The sequence below is a fragment of the Hydra vulgaris genome, chromosome 06 (genome assembly GCF_038396675.1).
Source record: "Hydra vulgaris chromosome 06, alternate assembly HydraT2T_AEP".
Taxonomy (NCBI): Eukaryota; Metazoa; Cnidaria; class Hydrozoa; order Anthoathecata; family Hydridae; genus Hydra; species Hydra vulgaris.
In genome coordinates this window covers 22331226-22352543 of record NC_088925.1, presented here as the reverse complement: position 1 = coordinate 22352543, position 21318 = coordinate 22331226, and the positions used below count along the sequence as shown (strand labels likewise).

Here is a 21318-nt window from a genome sequence, read left to right as displayed (position 1 = left end):
CAAATTAAAATTAAAAATTTACCTTAAGGTAAAAGGCATCATGGTAAACTTGTTGCAAACTTCACTGTAAAAATCTAAATTTTAATTAGAATTCATATTATGTCATAACAAAACTAATAAAATCTCAATCATACAATAAAAAAAATAAGTCAGAATAGTCGCTATGGTGAATTCTATCATAACATTTATGAGCTTGTTTTATTAAACTTCAAACAAATGTTTATCAATTCGGCCTAAGCTTCATCATTCTCATATGAAACATTAAAAAAAAAGAAAAAATTTAATAGAATACATATTACACATAACATTTAGGAACTGAATTTAAATTTTCATGTTTACTTAATTTTTAGCATTATCTTTTTTTACTTAAAACACCTAAATTTAGAAAGCATTCAGAAAATGAATAGATAATGAATAAAATGAACATATACATTGCCTGGAAATACCATAAACCCTTTCTTTATTTTAACATTTCATCACTGACACTCACACAAACCCTAACTCTAAATATAAAATTTAATTTCTAAATGGATTTTGGTATACATTTTTGACCGAATTATTTAGAGATAAACACAGTCAATATATATACACAAATACATATATATATACATACATACATATATATATATATATATGAATTTGATTTATATATGTGAATTTTTCGGAATAGTAGCATTGAAATGTTGATACACTAAAAATGAGTTATAGATTTGGCCTCTAATCAAAAATATATAAGTTTTGAAATTTATTAAATTCATTTTTATTAAATATGAGGATTAAATAATAAGTTTAAAAGTTTAATTTTGAGATTTTTAATTTTGAGTAAAAAAAAAATAAAATAAAAAAAAAAAAAAAAAAAATCTTAATTTAAGAACTTTTTTTTTTTTTTTAAAATTCCTAATTTCCTAAAAAAAAGAAAAGAAAAAAGTTTTGGAAAGTGAAATTAAAGTTTAAAACCATAATATATATTTTTTTATAACTATCAAAAGTTTTAAGATCATATAAAACCAGTAGAAAAAGCAAGACTGCAAAGGTGTATACAATATAAAAGATTGTATGTACTATAAAAGAGATAAGACAGTTAATACAAGGGACTATTTAATAATAAAAAATTCTTCTCTAAAAAAAAACTTCTTTGCGATTATTTTACTTATTATATAGCAATATATACTAAAGATATAAACAAAGAAGCTTGGATTGAAGCTACACATCCATATATGGTAATCAGCAATTGACTGAAATAAAACATTCCTAATTTTTTTAGTGTTTTGAAGGTTAATTTGATAAAGACTGTTTGTTAAACCACCGAAAACAATTGGTTAGAAAAAGTATGATATATAAATGGACTTTTATAGCTATTGTTGGAAAAAGTATGATAAATGGACTTTAAGTATGATATATAAATGGACTTTTGATGAGACAATTGCTATTAAGAACAGGAACAAAAAATCACGATTTTGTTAGTATTAATTTAAAAATGACTGATAAGAATAAACCATTTAAATCATATATGAAAATCAGCCATGTTCCACAAAGCAACAAAATATAATTTTTAATTACATTTTTGAAATATCTATACTATAATTTACTATACATGCCAATTTGCTTCACAGTAATAAATAACTATAACAATCGCTACCATAATACTTCTACATTTTATGCCCATATTTAATTAATTACATAGATACAACACAACAGAAAAAAAAAAATGAGAACACACCATTTAAAACAGATATTTTTATAACTAAGCAAAATCATAAGCCTTATACTAGAGTTAAAAGCAGAAATAAGATGGCAAGGTTAGTACAAATACAGATGAAATGTTTATTAATTAAATAACATTAATTAAAAAATTATATTTAATGTTTATTTAAGAAATTAAAATAATTTGTTTTGACACCTAGGGATCCGTTTAATCAGCAAAAGAAAAAAATCTAATATATTTCCTTCTTTCAATTAAAAACTATTTTAGAGAAAAAATCATTTAATTTTTATATTAATAAATTCTCATTGCCATATATATATGCAATAGCATCATCAAACAATGAATTATTTATAAAAATTAACACAAATTTTTTAAGAAATTATTCAAAAAATTAAAATAAATTACTTCTTGATGCTTTCATTTTTAAACTGTAATTCATGTCAGTCCTTTTGTAAACAGTAGTTCTAGTTTCTCTCTCCTTAGCTTTACCATCTCCTGTACTTAGCAGCACGTCAATAGCATATACCTCATGCAATTCAAATTCACACTTTTTATGATCTTTTCTAGGATAAAATTGTTTTTATTGAAAAACCATTACAATAGACAATGGCAAAGGAAAGATCTATTTTATAATTTTTCTAATGTATGTAAAAGAAGTGTGTGTACATCTCTTATGTTATGCATAAACAATTAATAAAAAATGAATGAGATGATAAAAAAAATCATTTAAAACAAAAAAAATACTTTTAATAACTTACTTCTGCGCATCGTTAGGATTTTGAATAATAGTTTTTTCCCCATCAATCACATTTTGCTTCAATTGATGTGATAACATTCCTAACAAAAACAAACAAATTCATCACAACTAAAGTATCAAGTTTTGTAAAAATGCATTTATATATTAAACAAAGCATTTTCATTTTGTCAAATAGATTTATAAATTTTATGCGAATAAACATTAGGTTCATAATATTTTACAAATTAATCATCCTGCTTTAGTAAAAAATTGAGATGACGCTGGAATCTAACATATAAAGGCTTGTCTAATCCAAGTATAACAAAACAATGTATATTCATAAGGATTATCATGAAATATATTTACGAAGGAATGAATATTATTTCATTTTCATACCTGCAACATGAAGCTCCATATTTATTTTGTGCTTTCCAATAAAATAGAACCTTTAGTTGTTTACTTCAAGGTAATCATAAAATTATTTTACTTTTATTCCAGCTTTGTTAAAATAATTTGGAGTTGAAATAGAAATTTCAGTGACTGCAAAAATTTTGCAAACTGTGTGTGTGTTTCTTGTACTCCAGCACAGCTTTTTTTAGAAGGTAAAAACAAAAACAAAAAAAACATTAACTCTGAATAGACAGAAATAAATGCTTTCATTCCAAGTACATCATATATCATCATGTCAAACCTGTAATAAAATGTTGTCAAACAATAATGAATGCCACTTTTAAACAAAACTTGTGCCAAAAGATATTTATCTAGCAACAACAGAAAGGCCAAAACAATAGAATTACAATAGAATATGCAACATCCACCCTTGAAATTTAATAAACGGGCAGTCTTTAAACAGTTTTACAGCAGCTAGTTTTGATAATTAATAGTTAGATAGATGTAGTATTGTGGTGATAATAGAACGGAAGCTTTTACAGATAGTGATGGTATAATAATATAACTAGCATTTTTAAAAACATTTTAATTTTTTTTAACAATTTTAAAAAGGGGAGATAATTAAAAAAATTAGATATTCTTTGCAAAAACAGTTCATGACAAAACAATAAATGACAGAAAAATTAAGATCACAACATTTTAAATTATAGCCTGTTTTATTAGGCGTGTGACATTAAGGACACCAAGCAAGTTGGATTAGTAGGACGATATATATCATGTCAGTATACACAAAGAACTGCTAATTTTGATTATACTTAAAGGAGAAACTTGTGGAGAAAACGAATTCCTTAATGTTCAAATTTTTGACAAAAAATTAAATTGATTTTAAAAAGTAATATCTATCGCTAAAGATGGCGCAATAAGTATAACCAGGCTTTCACAAGGTGTGCAATCGCATACAATTATATTTTAATGTAAATAATACTTTATTTTGAGAATATGACCACTGCTTTTAACGTCTTCAAAATTTTAAAAGCTCATCAGACTTAACTAAAAAAACAACTATTTTTAAAAAGAAAAGAAATCTTAACGAAAGAGAAAATTAAAAAAAAACTAAAACACTATGTTTATTTAAACATGTTTATAATTATGTTTAGAATAAACTTATATTTTTTAAAATCTTAATCTTTAATGATTATTTAATATTATGGGAAACCCTTAAAATAAAGATACAATTTACTTCTGATAATTAGGTTAAAATATATTCTTACTTAAGTTAAATTGAAGTTTTTTTTCTTTACTATCCTAAAAGTACAAAAAAAGTTTCCATGTACACACTATAATACACTACATGCTAGTATATAATTATGCATTAAAAACCATTTTATACTATGTTTAAACATTTGTACATTGGTTTTATTATTTGATTTTGTTTTGTTTTAAATTTGTTTAAAAAGATTAAAATTTATTATAAAAAAAAAACATATTTTTATAAAAAAAAAAAAACTATATATAATATTCATTATTACTTAATACAAAAAATCATTAGCATCGTTTTAATACCTTATTAAAAAGTGTTATAAAATATAAAGCTTAAAAGATTATTTAATTGGATTCAAAAACATTTTTTATTCAACTGATCTTTTTAAGTGATTAACTTTAATGATTCTTGTATGAAGCAATCAGACTATTGTTGTCTAAGATTTTTTTTTATACACAGTGTGTCCCAAAAATAACCGAACTTTTTGGATATAAAATAAAACACACATTATATAATCATTGAAAGTTATTATTTATTCGAAATAGGTTCCATCAGACTCAATACAACATTTGGCACGATCAACCAGCGCATGCATAAATTTTTTATGTCATTTATAGGAATGTTCTTCAGCATCTCGATTACAGCTGCTTGAATGGCTGGGATATCATCATAAAATGCTCCTTTCATCTTGGTTTTCAGTTTTGGAAATAGAAAATAGTCACACGGTGATAGATCAGGCGAATATGGAGGGTGGTTGATGAGAGAAATCCGTTTTTTTATCAAAAATTGTTGTTTTCCTGCTGGATATTCAGGTCTAACACAACAAATGCTAAAATGCCTAAATAGTATTCTTCATTAACAGTTCGACCTTCTAGAACAAATTCCTTGTGGACAATAGCCTTCGAATCATAAAAAGTAATCAACATTGTCTTGATTTGAGACTTCTGGAAACGCAATTTTTTTGGTTTTGGCTCGCCTTTGGACTTCCATTCAGCAGATTGACGCTTAGTTTCAGGGTCATATTTAAAGCACCATGACTCATCACCAGTTATGATCAAATCAAGAAAAACTTGATCGTTTTCAACAGTTTCAACTAAGTCTTTTCAATGCTCCACACAAGTGATTTTTTGGTCTTCATTTAATTCATGTGGAGCAAAACGCGTACATACCTTTCTTTTACCCAAATCTTGAGTTAAAATTCTCCAAATAGTGTTTTTACTTGTATTTAATTCCTCAGCCAACATTCTCATAGTAAAATTTGCATCGATTTGCAATGATTTCACGGACTTTTTCCACTAACTCAGCATAATTACTAGCTTCTGGACGACCTGGCCTCAGATCGTCCAGAAGCTTGTAAAAGGATTTAAATCCTCACGACCATTTTTAAATCGTGTAAACCACGTATAAACTTGAGTACGACTCATACAATCATCACCATAAACTTTTTCATCAATTCTTATGTCTCAGCGAATTTTTTTTCAAGTTTAACACAAAATTTTATATTCGCTCTTTGTTCCATTTTTGTTTTGTAACATTAGGATGCGTTCTTCTTTTATTGAAATGGCTGTAACTTTCACATCTGTCATCCGATTTCCATGGATGTAAGTGCGTTTGAAAGAGGATGAATGTATCTTTTTCATGCTGCAAATTATCAATGGACGGTGCTGCATGTTATATGATTTAAATATGAAGTTCGGTTATTTTTGGGAGACACCGTGTAACATTTTAAAAAAATACATACATAATTTATATAAATTAAAAAAGTTATATACAATTTCCAATGATACTTTAACTCATTTGCTGCTTAAGACATATATACTTGCCAAAAAAAAAAAAAAAGTCCCATAAGCTCTGAGCGAGTATACTTGTCTTGTTTTAATTTAGCTTGCTGCTCAACATGACTAATTTGGCCACATTTTAGCTGCATCTGTAAACTTGATTAAGTTGCAGTATTGACTATGTGTGTTACGGTTAGTATAAGTCAGAGCGTACACAAGTATACACATATCTCCATAGCAATAGCATTTAGCAATATTATAGAGAATTAAATATAATATAGTGAATATTTATATTAATTCCATACATTTTATAGTGAATATTTTACTTCAAATATTATTTACAAATTTAACTAAAAAATTAAACTTTTAATTGAAGATGGGACTTACTGATACTCTGCTCAACACAATTAAAGAGGCAACTATTTACCAAGAGCCACTACGTGTGCAAACATTTCCTTTTGAAACTCAAAAGGCAAAGAATATAGTAGTAAAAATAGTCAACAAAACCACCCCCATCAACCACAAGCATCAAATTGTCACAAATTTTGTTTTTAACACGAAATTAATAAAAGATATTCTGTCTTTTTTTTAATAATAATGTCTGTTGGCTATCTAGGGGGTAGGAAGGTGGAGGAAGGAGGTAAGGGGGCAGTTTTTAAAGATTTTGTTTAATTTATCAAACATACCAAAAAAATTGTTAGCAAATGCTTTTAAATACTTATACTTAAATGATTATAATTGATTACAAAATTCAAATTTTTTTACGTATATGACAGCTTATCTTGAAAGCAAGGATATGAAATCTCAATAAGAAGCAGCAAGAATAAGGTAATACTGCACTTTTACTTTTAGAAAAAGTAGTTTCTTTTGAAAAATAATTTTAAATTTATTCAAGATATTAGCAATCAAATTTCAATTAAGTTTTGTTTTTAATAAACTAGCGAAACAAATTCTAAAAAGGTTAAAATTTTAACACCACTCAAAAATTTTTTAAAAGGAAGACCAAATTATATTTGAAACATGGAATAGTCTTACAAACTGTTGACATTTTGACTCTTGACAGTTTCTGGAACTACATATTATTAAGAACAGACATGAACATTATCTAAAAAGAATCTGTGAATCAATTTACTCACAAAAAATCTCACATTGTGTATATTTATAATTAAATATTTAAATTTTGTTTATTTATATTAAATTTATTGCTTTAATCATTTATTTATTTATTTTAAAATAAATATGAAAGATACAAAAACTTGATTGAAATAAAATTTAAATATCTTATATATTTATAATTTAAAAAAATTAAGCTTTATTGAATCATAAATTAATATGTTAATGATAGTCTTTCAAACTAGCATCCTTGCAGCTCTCAGTAAGATTTTTAAAAACTATTTAAGGAAAAATGTCTCTCTGCGTAAAATAGGTTGTCAAATCCTGGTTTAAAACATTGCATAAAACAATTATGAGAATTTACTTGACTAACTATTAATTTACTTAGGATCAAATTTCATAGTTTTCATACTTTAAGAGAAACCTTATCAAACAAATAACTTAAACTGATTAGATTAAAAAAAAAAACGAACATCTGATACACTGACATAAAGTTAGCACTATTAAAAATATATGAAAATATTAACAATAAACATAAAAACTACAAAATAAGTTTTATGAGATATCTTTCCAAATATTTAAACTTTTTATTAAATCATATATTGAAATTAGAAACATACCTTCAACTGGTTTGCATTTAAACTCTTCTGCTACTTTTGTTATTGCTTCTGTAACTTGATTATTCTATAAAAAAAATATCAAACTTTTACTTTTTACTTTCAAAAAAACCAATTTTGATTTGATAGGATGAATAAAAGTCCTAAATATAATCTTTTCTATTAATCTAGCTATCTATTGTAAGATTTTTTGCAAATGACTGATGTGTTTTTTTAAAGTGAAAAGAAAAAACCCTAAAATTATGAAGAATAAAGAAAAAACAATAGAAAATTCAAGAAATAAGGAGTAGCTTAAAAATATTACGATCACACAAAGTAATAAAAATATAAGAAAAGCAAAAAAGAAAAAAAGAAAAAAAAAGCAAAAAAAATATGAAAAAAAATGCAATAATAATTTTTAGACAACATTCTTAAAAGAAAAGGGTCACTAAAGAACAATATTATAAGACATAAATTATCCATTATATGTAAATACTTTTGTAACTTTTAATTTCTCATATTTTTAAATTTTAGCTTTTTTTTCTTTCCATAAATACATAATTTTTTTGAATTCATTTTAGGTGACATCACAATAACATGTAACTTAGAGTTTTCATTATGATTGAGGGTTGAATATAGGAAATCGAAGGCAATTTCTTATGTTCCACGCAATTCGTCTAGCAGACATGGAATCATCAGTCAACTGTTTTTTTTTTGGACAATCAAAAATTTAAAATTTTTTCTTTGTTTAAATTTTAATCTTAGTATTAATTCCTCATCACTGAACTTTATAAATACAAAAATAACTTAATGCTTGAAAATCAACAAACTCATATACCATTTGATATAATGATTTTAAACAAAATTATTGTATCATGATTTTAAACAAAATTATTATATCAAAGGGTTCAATAATTCACCCTGAAAAGTTAACCTTATCTAAGAATAAGGAAAAAAAAAATATATATATATAAAATGGATTCAAAATTGTAACAAAATATCAATTTTATATCAAATAAACCAGAAAAATTTAATAAAAAAAAAATTTTTAATAAAATTTTTATACAAGTTATGTATTCATTTTTTAAGGGTGGTTATTATTTTTAGTTTCCGGATTTGATACATGTTGAAGAAAAAAACACAGTTTATGACAATTTTACAACAATTGTAAGTTTTGATATGCAGTTTATTCATGATTTTTATCAGTCTGTATATTAAGAAACTAATTTGCTATATACACTAGAACTGTGAGAAACTTTGTTAACTTTTTTTCCTTATATTTATTTGTCTTTTCATTATATTTTTAATTTCGCAATTTTTTTTTTGTGCTGTATTTGACATTTTTTAAATCATATTAACTATATGTTAATTATTTGACATTTTTTATATTATAAATATTAAACCTGATGATGAATTACAACATCAGTTCCATTTGAAAAGGTATTTAAAGAACTTCTAGCAGACCCCATAATCCAAATTTCGCTTTGAATGTTTTTATACTTCGCGCAAAGTTTACACTATATTACAACAGTGTCTGCATTGTAGCTTATATAACTTCTTGACCAAGAAAATGGCATTTCCATGATTGAACAGTTTTTAATGATTTTGTAATAGGTTTAGTACTCATTTCAACTCTCTCACATCTAACTCTAATCTGATTTTTCTTTCCCTTTTAATTAAGTTATTCTCCTTTAATTTACGCAATATATTAATAAATTTTGCTATGACGAAAGAAATTTAATAATAGAAAAGCATTGTTTTATTTTATAAATGTATTAACCACATTTGATGCCTGTCTGAAATTGTTTCCTTTATATTGCCTAATTTCCAACATTAATACAAATTACTAGAGATATTGAACATAAGGATCCTTCTGTTTGAAAAGATGTATTTAAAAATTAAAAAGAGTTTTTAATAGGCTCCTAAAAGTTTCATTAAAAAAATACTTTAAAGTAGTTAAAATAAAGTAAGTAAAGTAATTTAAAAAAAGTTTTAAATACTAAAAGTTTCGTTAAAAAAGTTCAGCAAAGTAATAATGCACTAGCCCACGAAATTGTTATTGAGCATCCTCAATAACAATACTCTATCAGAAGAAGAAGAAGAAGAAGAAGAAGAAGAAGAAGAAGAAGAAGAAGAAGAAGAAGAAGAAGAAGAAGAAGAGACTACCACACCAAGCAGAAAACATAAAAGTAAAATTGCAGTCAACTTGGTGATCTACACAAGAGTATCAACAAACAAAGCTGCTAACATATGCAAGTAATTGGCTCATGAAGGCATTGACATCCTAACTTAATGTCAATCAGCTATTTTTAAGTCAAAAATCAAAAAGGCAATCAAGCTGAAAAAAGAAATGATTGAAAAGTTGCATATGGAAAGTTGGTCCTTACACTTTGATGGCAAGCATATCAACGGAATCGATTATTAAGTGGTTGTCCTTAAAAATGAAAGAAGAGAAATCAAATTGGATGTCCTGGGCTTGGTAGATGGCAGGGGAAAAACTATTGCTCAAGGAATTTTTTTAAGTCCTTGATAAATTTCACCTATGGAATTCAATACAGATGATTGTTGCAGACACCGCCAGCGTTAACGCTGGAAAAAAGAATGGTGTTGTTGTAATATTGCAACGAATGTTTACAGAGAAACGCATCAACAAACCTCAGTTTATTAATTATCAACACCATGTATTAGATAGAATACTCCATTTGGTGATGGATGAAGAACTTGGAAGTAAAACAATTGCTAAACATTGTTTTTATCTTAACTGTTTAAGGAGTAAAAGCAACTGAAAACATAGTTTGATAATGGAATAGAAGTAATTCTCGAAACGTCAGGCTCAAGAGATTATATGAAATTTTTATTTCATCTCTCTTGAGTGTTCTAATTTTTGATGAAAGGGACATTTTTTATTGATCAGGTTTCAAAAATTATTCAACATCAGCAATGCGAGGTAGAATTCCAGAGCTATGCTGGCGATCCTGGCCTTCATTTTAATAAATGTCGATTTATATCGTATGGCTGTGCAGACCATTGGTTTAAAGACCAGCTGTACAACGAAGCAACTTTAATAACTTGGCTGAAGTACTGAATCCATACAAAAAGTCTTTAAGCTCTTGGAAAAATCACTGGAAGCGAGAACCATCCACACTACAGATCCCCAGAAGTAATCAATGCATAGAGCGCGCAATTAAAGCAGTGAAGTAAATATATTCGACATGTAAAAATAAAGACAAGCTGCACCTTTTATTCATTCTATGCAATAAGAGCAAGGTCAACGGTCTGAGTCATTGTTAAATTAAAAATTTATTGTATTACGTGACTATGACATTTTAAATGTCATTTGAATACATAGCAGTACTAATGTCAAAATCGATATTTCAGTGGCGGGGTGAACTTTTTTCAAGAGATACGCAAATAATAGTTCATTTCGTGCTTTTTAGGTAAAAGTTCATTAGTACATGAGCATGGGGTTGAAAAAAAGTCACATTGAAAAAGGTTGAAAAAAAGTCACCCTAATGCGTATAGAAAAAAAGGTTGAAAAAAAGTCACCCTAATGCGTATAGAAAAAAAGGCAATTCTATAGGATCATGAAATAAACCTGATTATTGACTTAATTGCTTTTTTGAAAATGTATGATGGACTTAAATCATTTTGAAATTTGCAGTTTTTTTATTATGAGTTTTAACATAAGAAAATGCTTTACAACAAATAAGTTATACATGGTTGCAAACAGAATCACTTGAATCTGAGAGAAACAAGAAAAACAATCATGGCCTCTTTTAGTTATAATCTTAAGACTATTCAGAAAAATTTTAAAATTACATTCCTCTTATACTTTAATATTTTAGGCTGATCCTGTTGTAATAAAAAAAGCGTTCATTTTCCTGAATTTGAATTGGCAATACTCTATGACATACTGATTTGGAATCAAACACATTCCAGTCTATTCCAGCAATTTTCACAGCTCCTTGAGTAATGTAAACACTATACTCTTATGGAGAATATATTCTTTCTGTTTTCATAAACTTTTTTACTAAAGTTTTATATACACGATCACATAGAAAAAAGGTATACCCTTAAACAGGAAACAAAAGTTCAATTGTTTGACTAATACTGATGCATGTCTTAACAGTCAGAAGTGTGCCATGTAAATTAAAGTGCTATTTATATTTTGCATTTTCTCTTTGCTAGTGAAAAGCTAAATCAATAATCAAAGTGTTATTTTTTTTTAAACCATTTTCACACTTTATTTGGTGTCATACTTTTCCGCAAAATAAACATGCCTCTAATTTAGGAGAGTCAAACCCTAAATTAAAGTTAAGTATAGAAATTTTTTCAGAAAAACTCATGTTACTGGTACATTAGGTTGCTTCTATTTTCCAATTTCCAAGCGTTTTTAATGCTTTTAAGCAAATAAAGTTTTCTAGATTTCTTTCTGCTGTAATGGCTTCCATCCCAAGAAGAACCTTTATAAAGTCTACCACAGTATTATGCTTATCACTGAATGTGTGGCTTTTCTTAAATTACCACATCTGTTTTCTTTTCTTCGATTTCCCTTTTTAAAGAAATGTTTAGCAATATTAAGATTTCGCAATTAGACCTATTATGCATTTTTTTAAAGATCAAAATGATCACTTTTTCTAGATCCGTATTTTTTCTGAACTGACATTAACTTTAATATAAATTTAAGAGGTCTTAATAAAAGGATGGATGGGAATTTTTTTTACAGAAAACAAAAATTTTTTAAAAACCATTTCATCATAATTTAATATGCTTATATAAGTTTTATACTATGCACAGTGGGTCAGAAGCCGGCAAAACCATAAAAAAAGTTTTGAAATTTTGAAAAAGGCAAATTTTGCTCAATATATTAATAAGCCAAAAATTATATTTTATTAAAAAATAATTTTTCAATAAAACGCCATATTTGTTGTTTAAATATTACCTTTAATACTTTTTATCAATAACAACAAAAAAAGTGTGAAAATTTTATTTTTTTACATCTTTTGAAAACTTTGATTTCTTATTTTAAAGAAGTTTAAGTTTATTTTTTAACTTATAAATGATTTATATAGTATTATGTTAATATTTAAATCAGATAAAAAAAAAAAATATTTTTTGCATTTTATATAAATATTTTTAACAATGCATAACATCAATAATTTTGAGTTATAAGTTGTTGATTTTTTCAAAAATATCATTTAAAACCATTGGATCAACCTGTATCAACTGCTTAAAATGATTTATAATTGAATACCAATATGACATTGATCTTGTGGTATAAAAATTGGCTGCCTATAGCTGCCTAAACGAATACACTTTTAAATTCAATTAACTACGTCCACGTTTCTTGTTAATGCGTTTTTGATTGATAATAAAAAATTTAAGAAGATTTGAAATTTAAAAACTGCAGTTTGACTTTATAATAATTTTTATTAAAGACATAAGTTTAAAATTAAATATTTTTGTATTTTTTAATTGCTTTCCAGTAACTTCCTTGTATTTGCTCAATGAACATTTAGATTGCATTGAAACCATTATTCCTAATTTTTTATGCTACCGTTTTAAAGTAATAAAAACTCAGAGACTGTGATAAAATATGAATTATATACTTCTACGTAGTACAAGTTTGGGACATAATATTTATTATTTATTTTATAATTTCCGAAAACAATAAAATTATATATAATCGATAAAAAACACGAAAACAACCAATGAGAAATAAAGGAAAGGAACTGAGTTTCATAGCTACTGCTGGTTAAAAAATTACTTTATTAAAAACATTTTAAATTACTTTCCTTCAAATTAAAAATATTTTATTGAACAGACAATCTCTTAAAAATGGAAAGGAGATGTCTTATGAATTATATAATGGAAAATAATTTGCTACAAAATGATGATTTACATGCAAAGATTTTAAGTTTTGTTTCCCAAAGCAATTTTGAAGAATCCAATGATAACTTGTCAATTATTTGGAAACTCATTTACCAAGCTAAAACAAGTGGAAAAAATCGAATATAACAAGTGCAGTATTTGAAAAAAGATATAAAGTTTGGTTAAACCAAACTATATTTGACTGTAAAAAAAAAAATCGAACAAAAACCTGTGGTATGTTTACTTTAACTATGTGTAAATTTATTATAATGTGTATAATTTATTTGTATTATTATTACGACCATTTAATAATTGATAAAATAATATTATACTTTAAGGTGGACGCCCTTCGATTTTGTTTGAAGATGCGTCTGTGAGAACTAAATATTGCATAATTAAAGAGCTTTTGAGTAAATATAATTTAAACGAACTTTTATATGCAGCAAGTAAAAGTTTGAAAAGGGATACAAGGTTTATAGAAGCAAAAGTGGTTGAAAAAAATATACAACAAAGAATTATCGACAGAATCACTTACTTCAGAACAATCATCAGCGCTAGTCTTAGATGCTAATTTATCCAAAGAAACTTATCAGCATTTAAGAAACAATGTTTTTCCATTCAGCTCTCTATACCCATCCTATCATATTGTAAAAGAGGCTAAAAATAAATGCTACCCTGAAAACAAGAAAATGTGATCGGAAAAAAAACAATATAGACCTTTTTCATCGCCTTTTATGTGCATCTGATCCTTTAATTTGCACATTAAGAAAGAAGATACATAACAAAAAAAAAAAAGTCTACCATCTGATGTAATTGAACTATTGCAAGAGCCAACGATAGAATACTCTGCGTAAAACATAAATTTAAATAATATACTTGTTGTTAATTTTGTTGGGTAAAAACGGAATTTTTTATCAATGGAAAATAAATGAGTTTTTTAATAATTTGCGAAATTATGTAATAAAATTGGAAGTTTTTAAAAAACAAATGTTATAAAAAATCTATTCTTTTTTATTTCTTACTTCTTTTGCATAATAGGCTTTTTACCATTTTTTTAAATTTCAAAACACAATAACTTATAACAATAACACAACAACAATGAGTTTATGACCTGAAATTTTCAGATGTTTATTTATATTGAAACAAATTTTCATCAAAAGGTAGCATTTTATAATGCTACCATTTTAGTACCTGGTGTACTAACACAACACCACTTATCTCTCAATACTTGCTTTGAAGCTTTAAACCAGTTTGACTTAACTTGTTTTGAAAATGCTTTGATATTTCGATTAATTTTCTCACTTTTCTGCGCATTGATCAAAACAGTAAAGTTAAGCAAAAACATAAAAAACAAATTTTAAAATCGTCAGTATTTCTAGCACAAATAGTAAAATATTTCTTTAGCATACTGACTAAAAAAAACTGCAATGAAATTGTATATGAAAAAATGTTTTGGTTTCCGATATATTGTTATCTGCTGGACATGTATTGTTTGGTAGTGGAAAATAACAAACGCTCTTAAAAATTATTTATATTCTGTAGTTTCATATGGCTATATTTTTCCACAAATACTAAAAACGCTTAGTATACAGCCTTCTCTGTTTGCAATTTAATGCCAACACACAAAAAAGCCAGGTAGGATGGTCTTTTTTAAGTTACCCTAAGCGATTTAAAAAAAGCATTTTTTTCTGCTTTTTAAATTAAAAAAAAATAGCAAAAAGAATGCTTTGAATAAATAATAGATAAAATAATTCAAAAAAAAAACTTGTAAAAAAAAGAAAAAAAAAAAGCATTTTTCATAAAAGTTGAACAAACGAACTAAAATATTTTTTGTTGCAATTTAAAACAAAACGCTTTTATTTTTTAGCCAAGCGTTTTTCTATGCGCTTGCCAAAGTTTTTGCGGGCATATGGGCAAGCGCTGGCTAAACAGAGAAGACTGAGTATATAATATAGTGTAGTATATAGTAATATAATATAGTGTATATAATATATATAATATAATGAGTTATTTTAAATGTGGACAAACAAGGCATACAACCGCACACGCTTCCTGGGAAGGTTTGTTATGTGTTATATATTTAAAAAGTTAAATAATATTCTATGATTTAAAGTAAGGAAAAGTGAAAAACTTATTCTCAACTTTTGCCATAGCATAACTTGGTTATACTTTATATATTTTTATTTTCTTGGTTATTTTTTGGTTAACTTTTGTCATAGCATAACTTGGCATAAAGTGTTTTTATCTAATAATGATCATTCTTTTTTTATCTTATCATAATGAATATGAATACAATAAATTATATGTATGCATAAAATAAAATATATGTTGAAAACGATTTCCAGATCAATCCCTTTATATAACATTTAAAATATTTCTTGCGGTTTTTTGTCAGACTTTTAATCCCTGAATCTCGTTATATTTGAAATATCAGTGTTAACACATCAGTCTTAAAGACTCACATTTTTCAACTTGCTTCCACTATTTTTTTGATTCTAATTTTTTAATTTAAGTTTTTATTAATAGGTATCAAATCCCAAACAAAGTACCCAATAAAAACAGGTCCCAACTTATTACAACAATTTAATTATAACAACAATTTATGACAACAATTGAATTGCTGCTGATAAAAATTATTAATAAAAGTTATTAATGACTAGTAAATTTAACAATTCTGTATTGAACTTATTATTCTTTCTGAAAGCCATTTGTTCAAATTATACCATGTTTGCAACAAATCTTCACCGAAATATTCATGTAAAATAATACAAATGATAAAAAATTAGTAAATAATATATAAAAAAAAACTCACATTATTTCCAGGTTTTACAAGCCTTTGAGCTACTTCACCAGCATAATATGCTGCAAGAAGTACATCAGCTTTTCTTCCAGTAACTTTGTTCTCCTAAGAAAATATTAAAACCGATAGTTAAACTTACTCAATTACTTTCAAATGCAAAAAGGTTTTCTCAATAAAAGGAGTCTATTGAGTTATTGAGCCTAATTTATTTATTAACCAATATATATAAAAAGAGAAACTAACTTTAGATGCACCAACAACAAGAGTATGTGCAACTCCACCAATAAATCCATCAACGTGTGTACCTAAATCTCTAAATAAAAAAAAAAGAAAGATTTTTTTTAAGAAAAGACGAGAACTTTTTGGCCTAATTTCTAATTAAAATATTTTAAAACATGTATAGAAAAAAAAAAATTACATTTTAACAAGGTCTCCAGTTTTTAATATCATGTCAGTTTCACTTTGAAGTGGAGAGAAATGACATACAACATTGTTGATGCATATGCATGTGGGAAAACCAATACCTAAATTAGTTGAAGTTTTATAGTAATGACATAAAAAAAAATCAGGGTTTAAAAAAAAAACAAACCATTGCCCAGGTAAAATTTATGTATTTTTATGCGGTAATAAAGTTAACATGCTAGTATTTTACTTCTTAAGAGACAGTTAGTGTATTAATAAAGATACACAGTATTTTTAGGTTATAAAAATAAAAAAATAATGAATTGCCTGTTGCATATAGAAATGCATGAGAAGCATTAAACTGCAACTGTACACATTTGCTCTGGACCTAGCACACTGCAACTGCACATTAGACTTTTAACAGTTTTAATAATTAAATAACTAAAATTTTGAAAACAATTTCATTCAAGAAAACCTTTGTGATAGGATGTGACACTAAACTAAACTAAATTTAACAACCCTAAATAAATGAAACCATATACTTAAATAAAAACCTTTTTTAAGTTCTTTTTCCTTTTTGTAGATCTTGTTAGTTTCTTCTAAAATAAGTTTATCACCCAGTTCACAAATTGCTCTAGCGGAAGCTCCATCCTTGCATTCTGCTATAATAGCTTTAAGGACTCCTAAAAAAATCAAAAATAATCTGAAATTAAAACATAATATAGTTATCTTGACTAACTGCATAACACTCTCTTTTATAACAAACTTTATGTAACAACAAAAAATAAATAACACTCTATCCCAGAATGTCAGCTCTTTTGTTGATGTAGTTTTTTATAAATCTATTTTTAACTAAAATTGGTATTAGAGAATATTTTACAACTGGATGCTCATTTAAAATTAACTTAATTTTCAAATTATGATTGAGAACTTTTATTTTGATACCATGAATTGGAAGATTGTCATATAAAATTTACAAATTTTTATTAAAAATCAACATTTAAGATAGGACTTTATACCCAAGTTTTTTTTCTCTAGCTGAGTTGCTTCACTATGGCTAAAAAGCTTATAAATAAAATTATTTAATGTTCAGAGATTAGCATTTATTTTACACAGAATGGAACCACAATATATGCAGGGCCCAATTTAATTTTTTATAAAGTCCTGGACATAATGTCCAATCAAAGCTTGACAGTGTCTGATTAAATTGTTAAAATATAATTTTCACGGTTCTACAGAACCAAGTTATGCAATTGAAGTCTTTGTAATGTTATTCAGTTTATTTAACATTACTCTAGTGAAGTTTAGTTTCTTTCCTTATTATTTAGAGTATTTCATCAATTTTTGTTCTTTAATAAAAAAAATTTCAATTTAATATTGTGTTTTTTTAGACAAATTTTCACGCTGTAACTGGCAACACTTTTTTTTTTTTTCTTTACAAATTGACAATGGCTGTTTAGAGGTTTTAACAATTTAAATGCAATAAAAAAAAAGTGTTACATTACAAATAACTTTTAATCATTGATTTAAATTGAATCATTGAAATTAAGTTTTTATTTTACGCGAAGGCTTTAAAATAAAATCAAAAATTAATTATAATGATTGTTTAAAATAAACATATTTGTAAATTATATGTTAAATTAAAATTTTTTTTTAGTAGGTATATATTTTTATAAATTTAAATGTTTGAAATTTTTGCATGTCTTTCAAAAAATCTTTTAAAAGATTATTTTTTTAAGTTACTTTAAATTATGAAGTTAAATCAAGTCTTCCTGTGATTTAATTGCTTTATTTTTTGTTTGTTTCTATTTTTACAAAAAATTATTTTTTAAAAAAAAAAACTTGATTTACTAATTAAAGCATCAAACGATTAAAAATAACAATTTTAAAAAGACCACGTTATTTTGAAAAAAAAAAAAAAAAAAAAATTTTTTGTGCAACTTTTAGAAAGAAATGTTTATACAACTTAATAATATATATTTTTCCTTTCAATAATTTAATTTCACTTTTCAATAATTTAAATAAAATTTGTTCATTTATTAAACAATCAATAAATGTAGTGTGTAAAAGCGTTTTGCATAACTTTGATTAAACGTTAAAACATTAAATATTAATTTTTGTTCAAATGCAATTAAAAACGTAACAAAAAGTAATTTTAACTTTAAGTTTTTTAGTTTTACTTTAAAGCTAGATTTTCTTTTTCGTGTTGAACTGTTTTGCTTACTTTTAAGTTTTTCAACTTTTTCCTACTTTAAGTTTAGCTTACCGTTTCTTTTTTCAGCGCATTTCTAAAATATTTAAATCATCAAAACATTTAAACAGTCGTGGTCAAGTTGTAATAATAAAAAAAAATGTGCGTGATCAGCAATAGCGTTTAATCACACATTATTCATGCCCAAGCTTTATTTTGTAGAACTTAATTCGAGTCGGTCAAAATGTCTGATTACTTTGTAAATTGGTCAGACAATCTTAGGTTTTAGCCAGACAATGTCTGATGTCTGACCGTTAAATTGAGCCTTGTATATGTGTAAATTGTATGAAAATGGCAGGCTGAAATTAAGTGATTTTGAATTGCGATATCTAGAAATGTTTGAATTGTGATATCTGGAAACGGTCTTTATATTTTTATTTTTTAAAAACTGTAAACTCTGTTTTTGTCACAAGATTCAATAATTGTTATTTAATTTAAAACATTTATATTGAGCTTGAAATTCACATTATCACATTACATCAAAAATTATGATTTTAACTTTAATATTTTAATTTGTTTGATTTAATAAATCTGATAAAACTAGGGGAAAACATACAGTTCAATGTAATATTAAAACATAAATCTCAAGTCAATAATAAATCATAAATCAATGTAATATTAAAACATAAATCATAAGTCTAAATGAATTTATCAGTGATCAAATATTTTAAATAAAAGAAATTGTGACTACTTTTATATCTTATTTAAATTCTTATTTAAAATATTTTTTTAATTTATCAAATAAAACCGTCAATTTAATGCTTTTACTCTTCAAGATGAATATTTATAAAAAATTGAAAATAGGAGTTTAAAAACAATTTAAACCACTTATTATTTAGTTACTTTAAAACAAAAAAAGTCATATTTGAAAATAAATCTTTATATCATTACTTTTATTATCGGTTAATATTCAATTAAAAACATTTAAATCTTTAAATAAATAATTGATTAGATTTTTCCTGTAACAAAAATAAATTTTTATTTCATTTTTTGTTACATACAAAACACAATTAGTATAAAGCAAAACTTAAGTATAATTTTGTATTAGTTGTATTTTAAAATTAATAGTGTTGTTACGACTATTATATAGTTTGACTGTCAACTAAATCGACTAATATATTTTCTAAAGTCTACTTTTTCTAAGTCAAATCTTTTCAAAAATAAAAACTTTTTTTGAAGTTGCTATATTTACAATGTGATTGGATAGATGACATTTAGATTTTGGAGCTAGAGTGGTCCTGCATGAAAATATTTTTCAAAATCAAAAACATCTAATAAAAAAAAAGAAAAAAATAATGAAATACATAATCAAAAGTTTAATTAGGTATAAATAATGCTAACACGCTATAAATTAGATAAAAGTTTAAGAAAGTAGACAAAAAAACTAGGTAACCATTATAATAGTGCATACTATTGTTACTAAATGAAAAAACAAAAACTAAGATTTTTCTCAGCTAAATCAACTTTTAGTCGATTAGTAGGAAGTGCGTAGCCAATTAAATTGACTTTTCGATTACAGTGTTATTATTAATTTTGAGTATTGTTATTGACTAAGTTGATAACAACACTAAAAATTAATGCACATATTTTATTGTTACTTTTTTTAAAATCCATAATACTTAAATTAACTGGTGCTTACACACACAATCAGTTAAAGTATTTAAGTTACAACTCATTATTTTTGCTATCATAAATTTTTGCAACAACCTAACCATTTATTAAAAACAGTGTTCACGTTTTTTAATATACTAAGAATGTAAAGAACTGAAAGATTACAGATTTTAATTAAAAGATAAGTACATATAAATGGGGAAAAAAGTCAGTATAGGGTATAGGCAGCACAAAACTGACTGTAAAAACAATTTGTTTATAGCTAAAACTTTGTGTGCATGTAAGCATAAGCCAAGCTTAGTTTAAATTATTTTATATTTCATAGGTTGCTCAATGTATTTTGTTAAAACTACCTGGTAGTTTAAACAAAATATTGAGCAACCTATCAAATTAGGTGCTCATTACGCATGCTGAAATATAAAAATATTGGATAGAGTTAAAAAAGAAAAAGAAACAAAAAAAAAACATGGTTGTTTAGGTTTGAAGTACTTTTTCTAAATAATTTTAATAAATAAGTTTAATCAACTTTTTCAATTAAAACAAAACACTAGGCATTTTACACAAGTAAATTTTATCTTTTATCAGTATTACTGATATAATTCATCAATCAATATATTATTTAATGTTCTGCATATAAAAACAAGCTTTGCCACTTTTACTACTCTTAACTTGGAGATACATATATATACTATATATATATTTCTACAAAGGAAACTTTTATACATATTTATATATATATATTATAAAAATAATATTTATATAAACGCTTTGGCAGGAGCTATGAATAGCCTATCTAAAATAAAC

General features: G+C 25.4%; 1 protein-coding gene across 2 annotated transcripts in view; it reads right to left on the bottom strand.

Annotated features, from left to right (window-relative positions):
- Nucleotides 1-21318, bottom strand: part of LOC100204981 (proliferation-associated protein 2G4) — a 122131-nt gene that overhangs the window by 1949 nt on the left and 98864 nt on the right. The window contains exons 2-9 of one of the 2 annotated variants that reach the window (XM_065799585.1): nt 17207-17335; nt 16669-16774; nt 16494-16563; nt 16263-16355; nt 7604-7667; nt 2464-2542; nt 2111-2268; nt 23-74 (exon numbers count right to left, since the gene is read on the bottom strand). In XM_065799585.1, the coding sequence (XP_065655657.1) occupies nt 23-74; nt 2111-2268; nt 2464-2542; nt 7604-7667; nt 16263-16355; nt 16494-16563; nt 16669-16774; nt 17207-17335 (751 nt within the window). The remainder of the gene's footprint in view (nt 1-22; nt 75-2110; nt 2269-2463; nt 2543-7603; nt 7668-16262; nt 16356-16493; nt 16564-16668; nt 16775-17206; nt 17336-21318) is intronic. The other variant, XR_010639059.1, reaches the window with a different exon arrangement.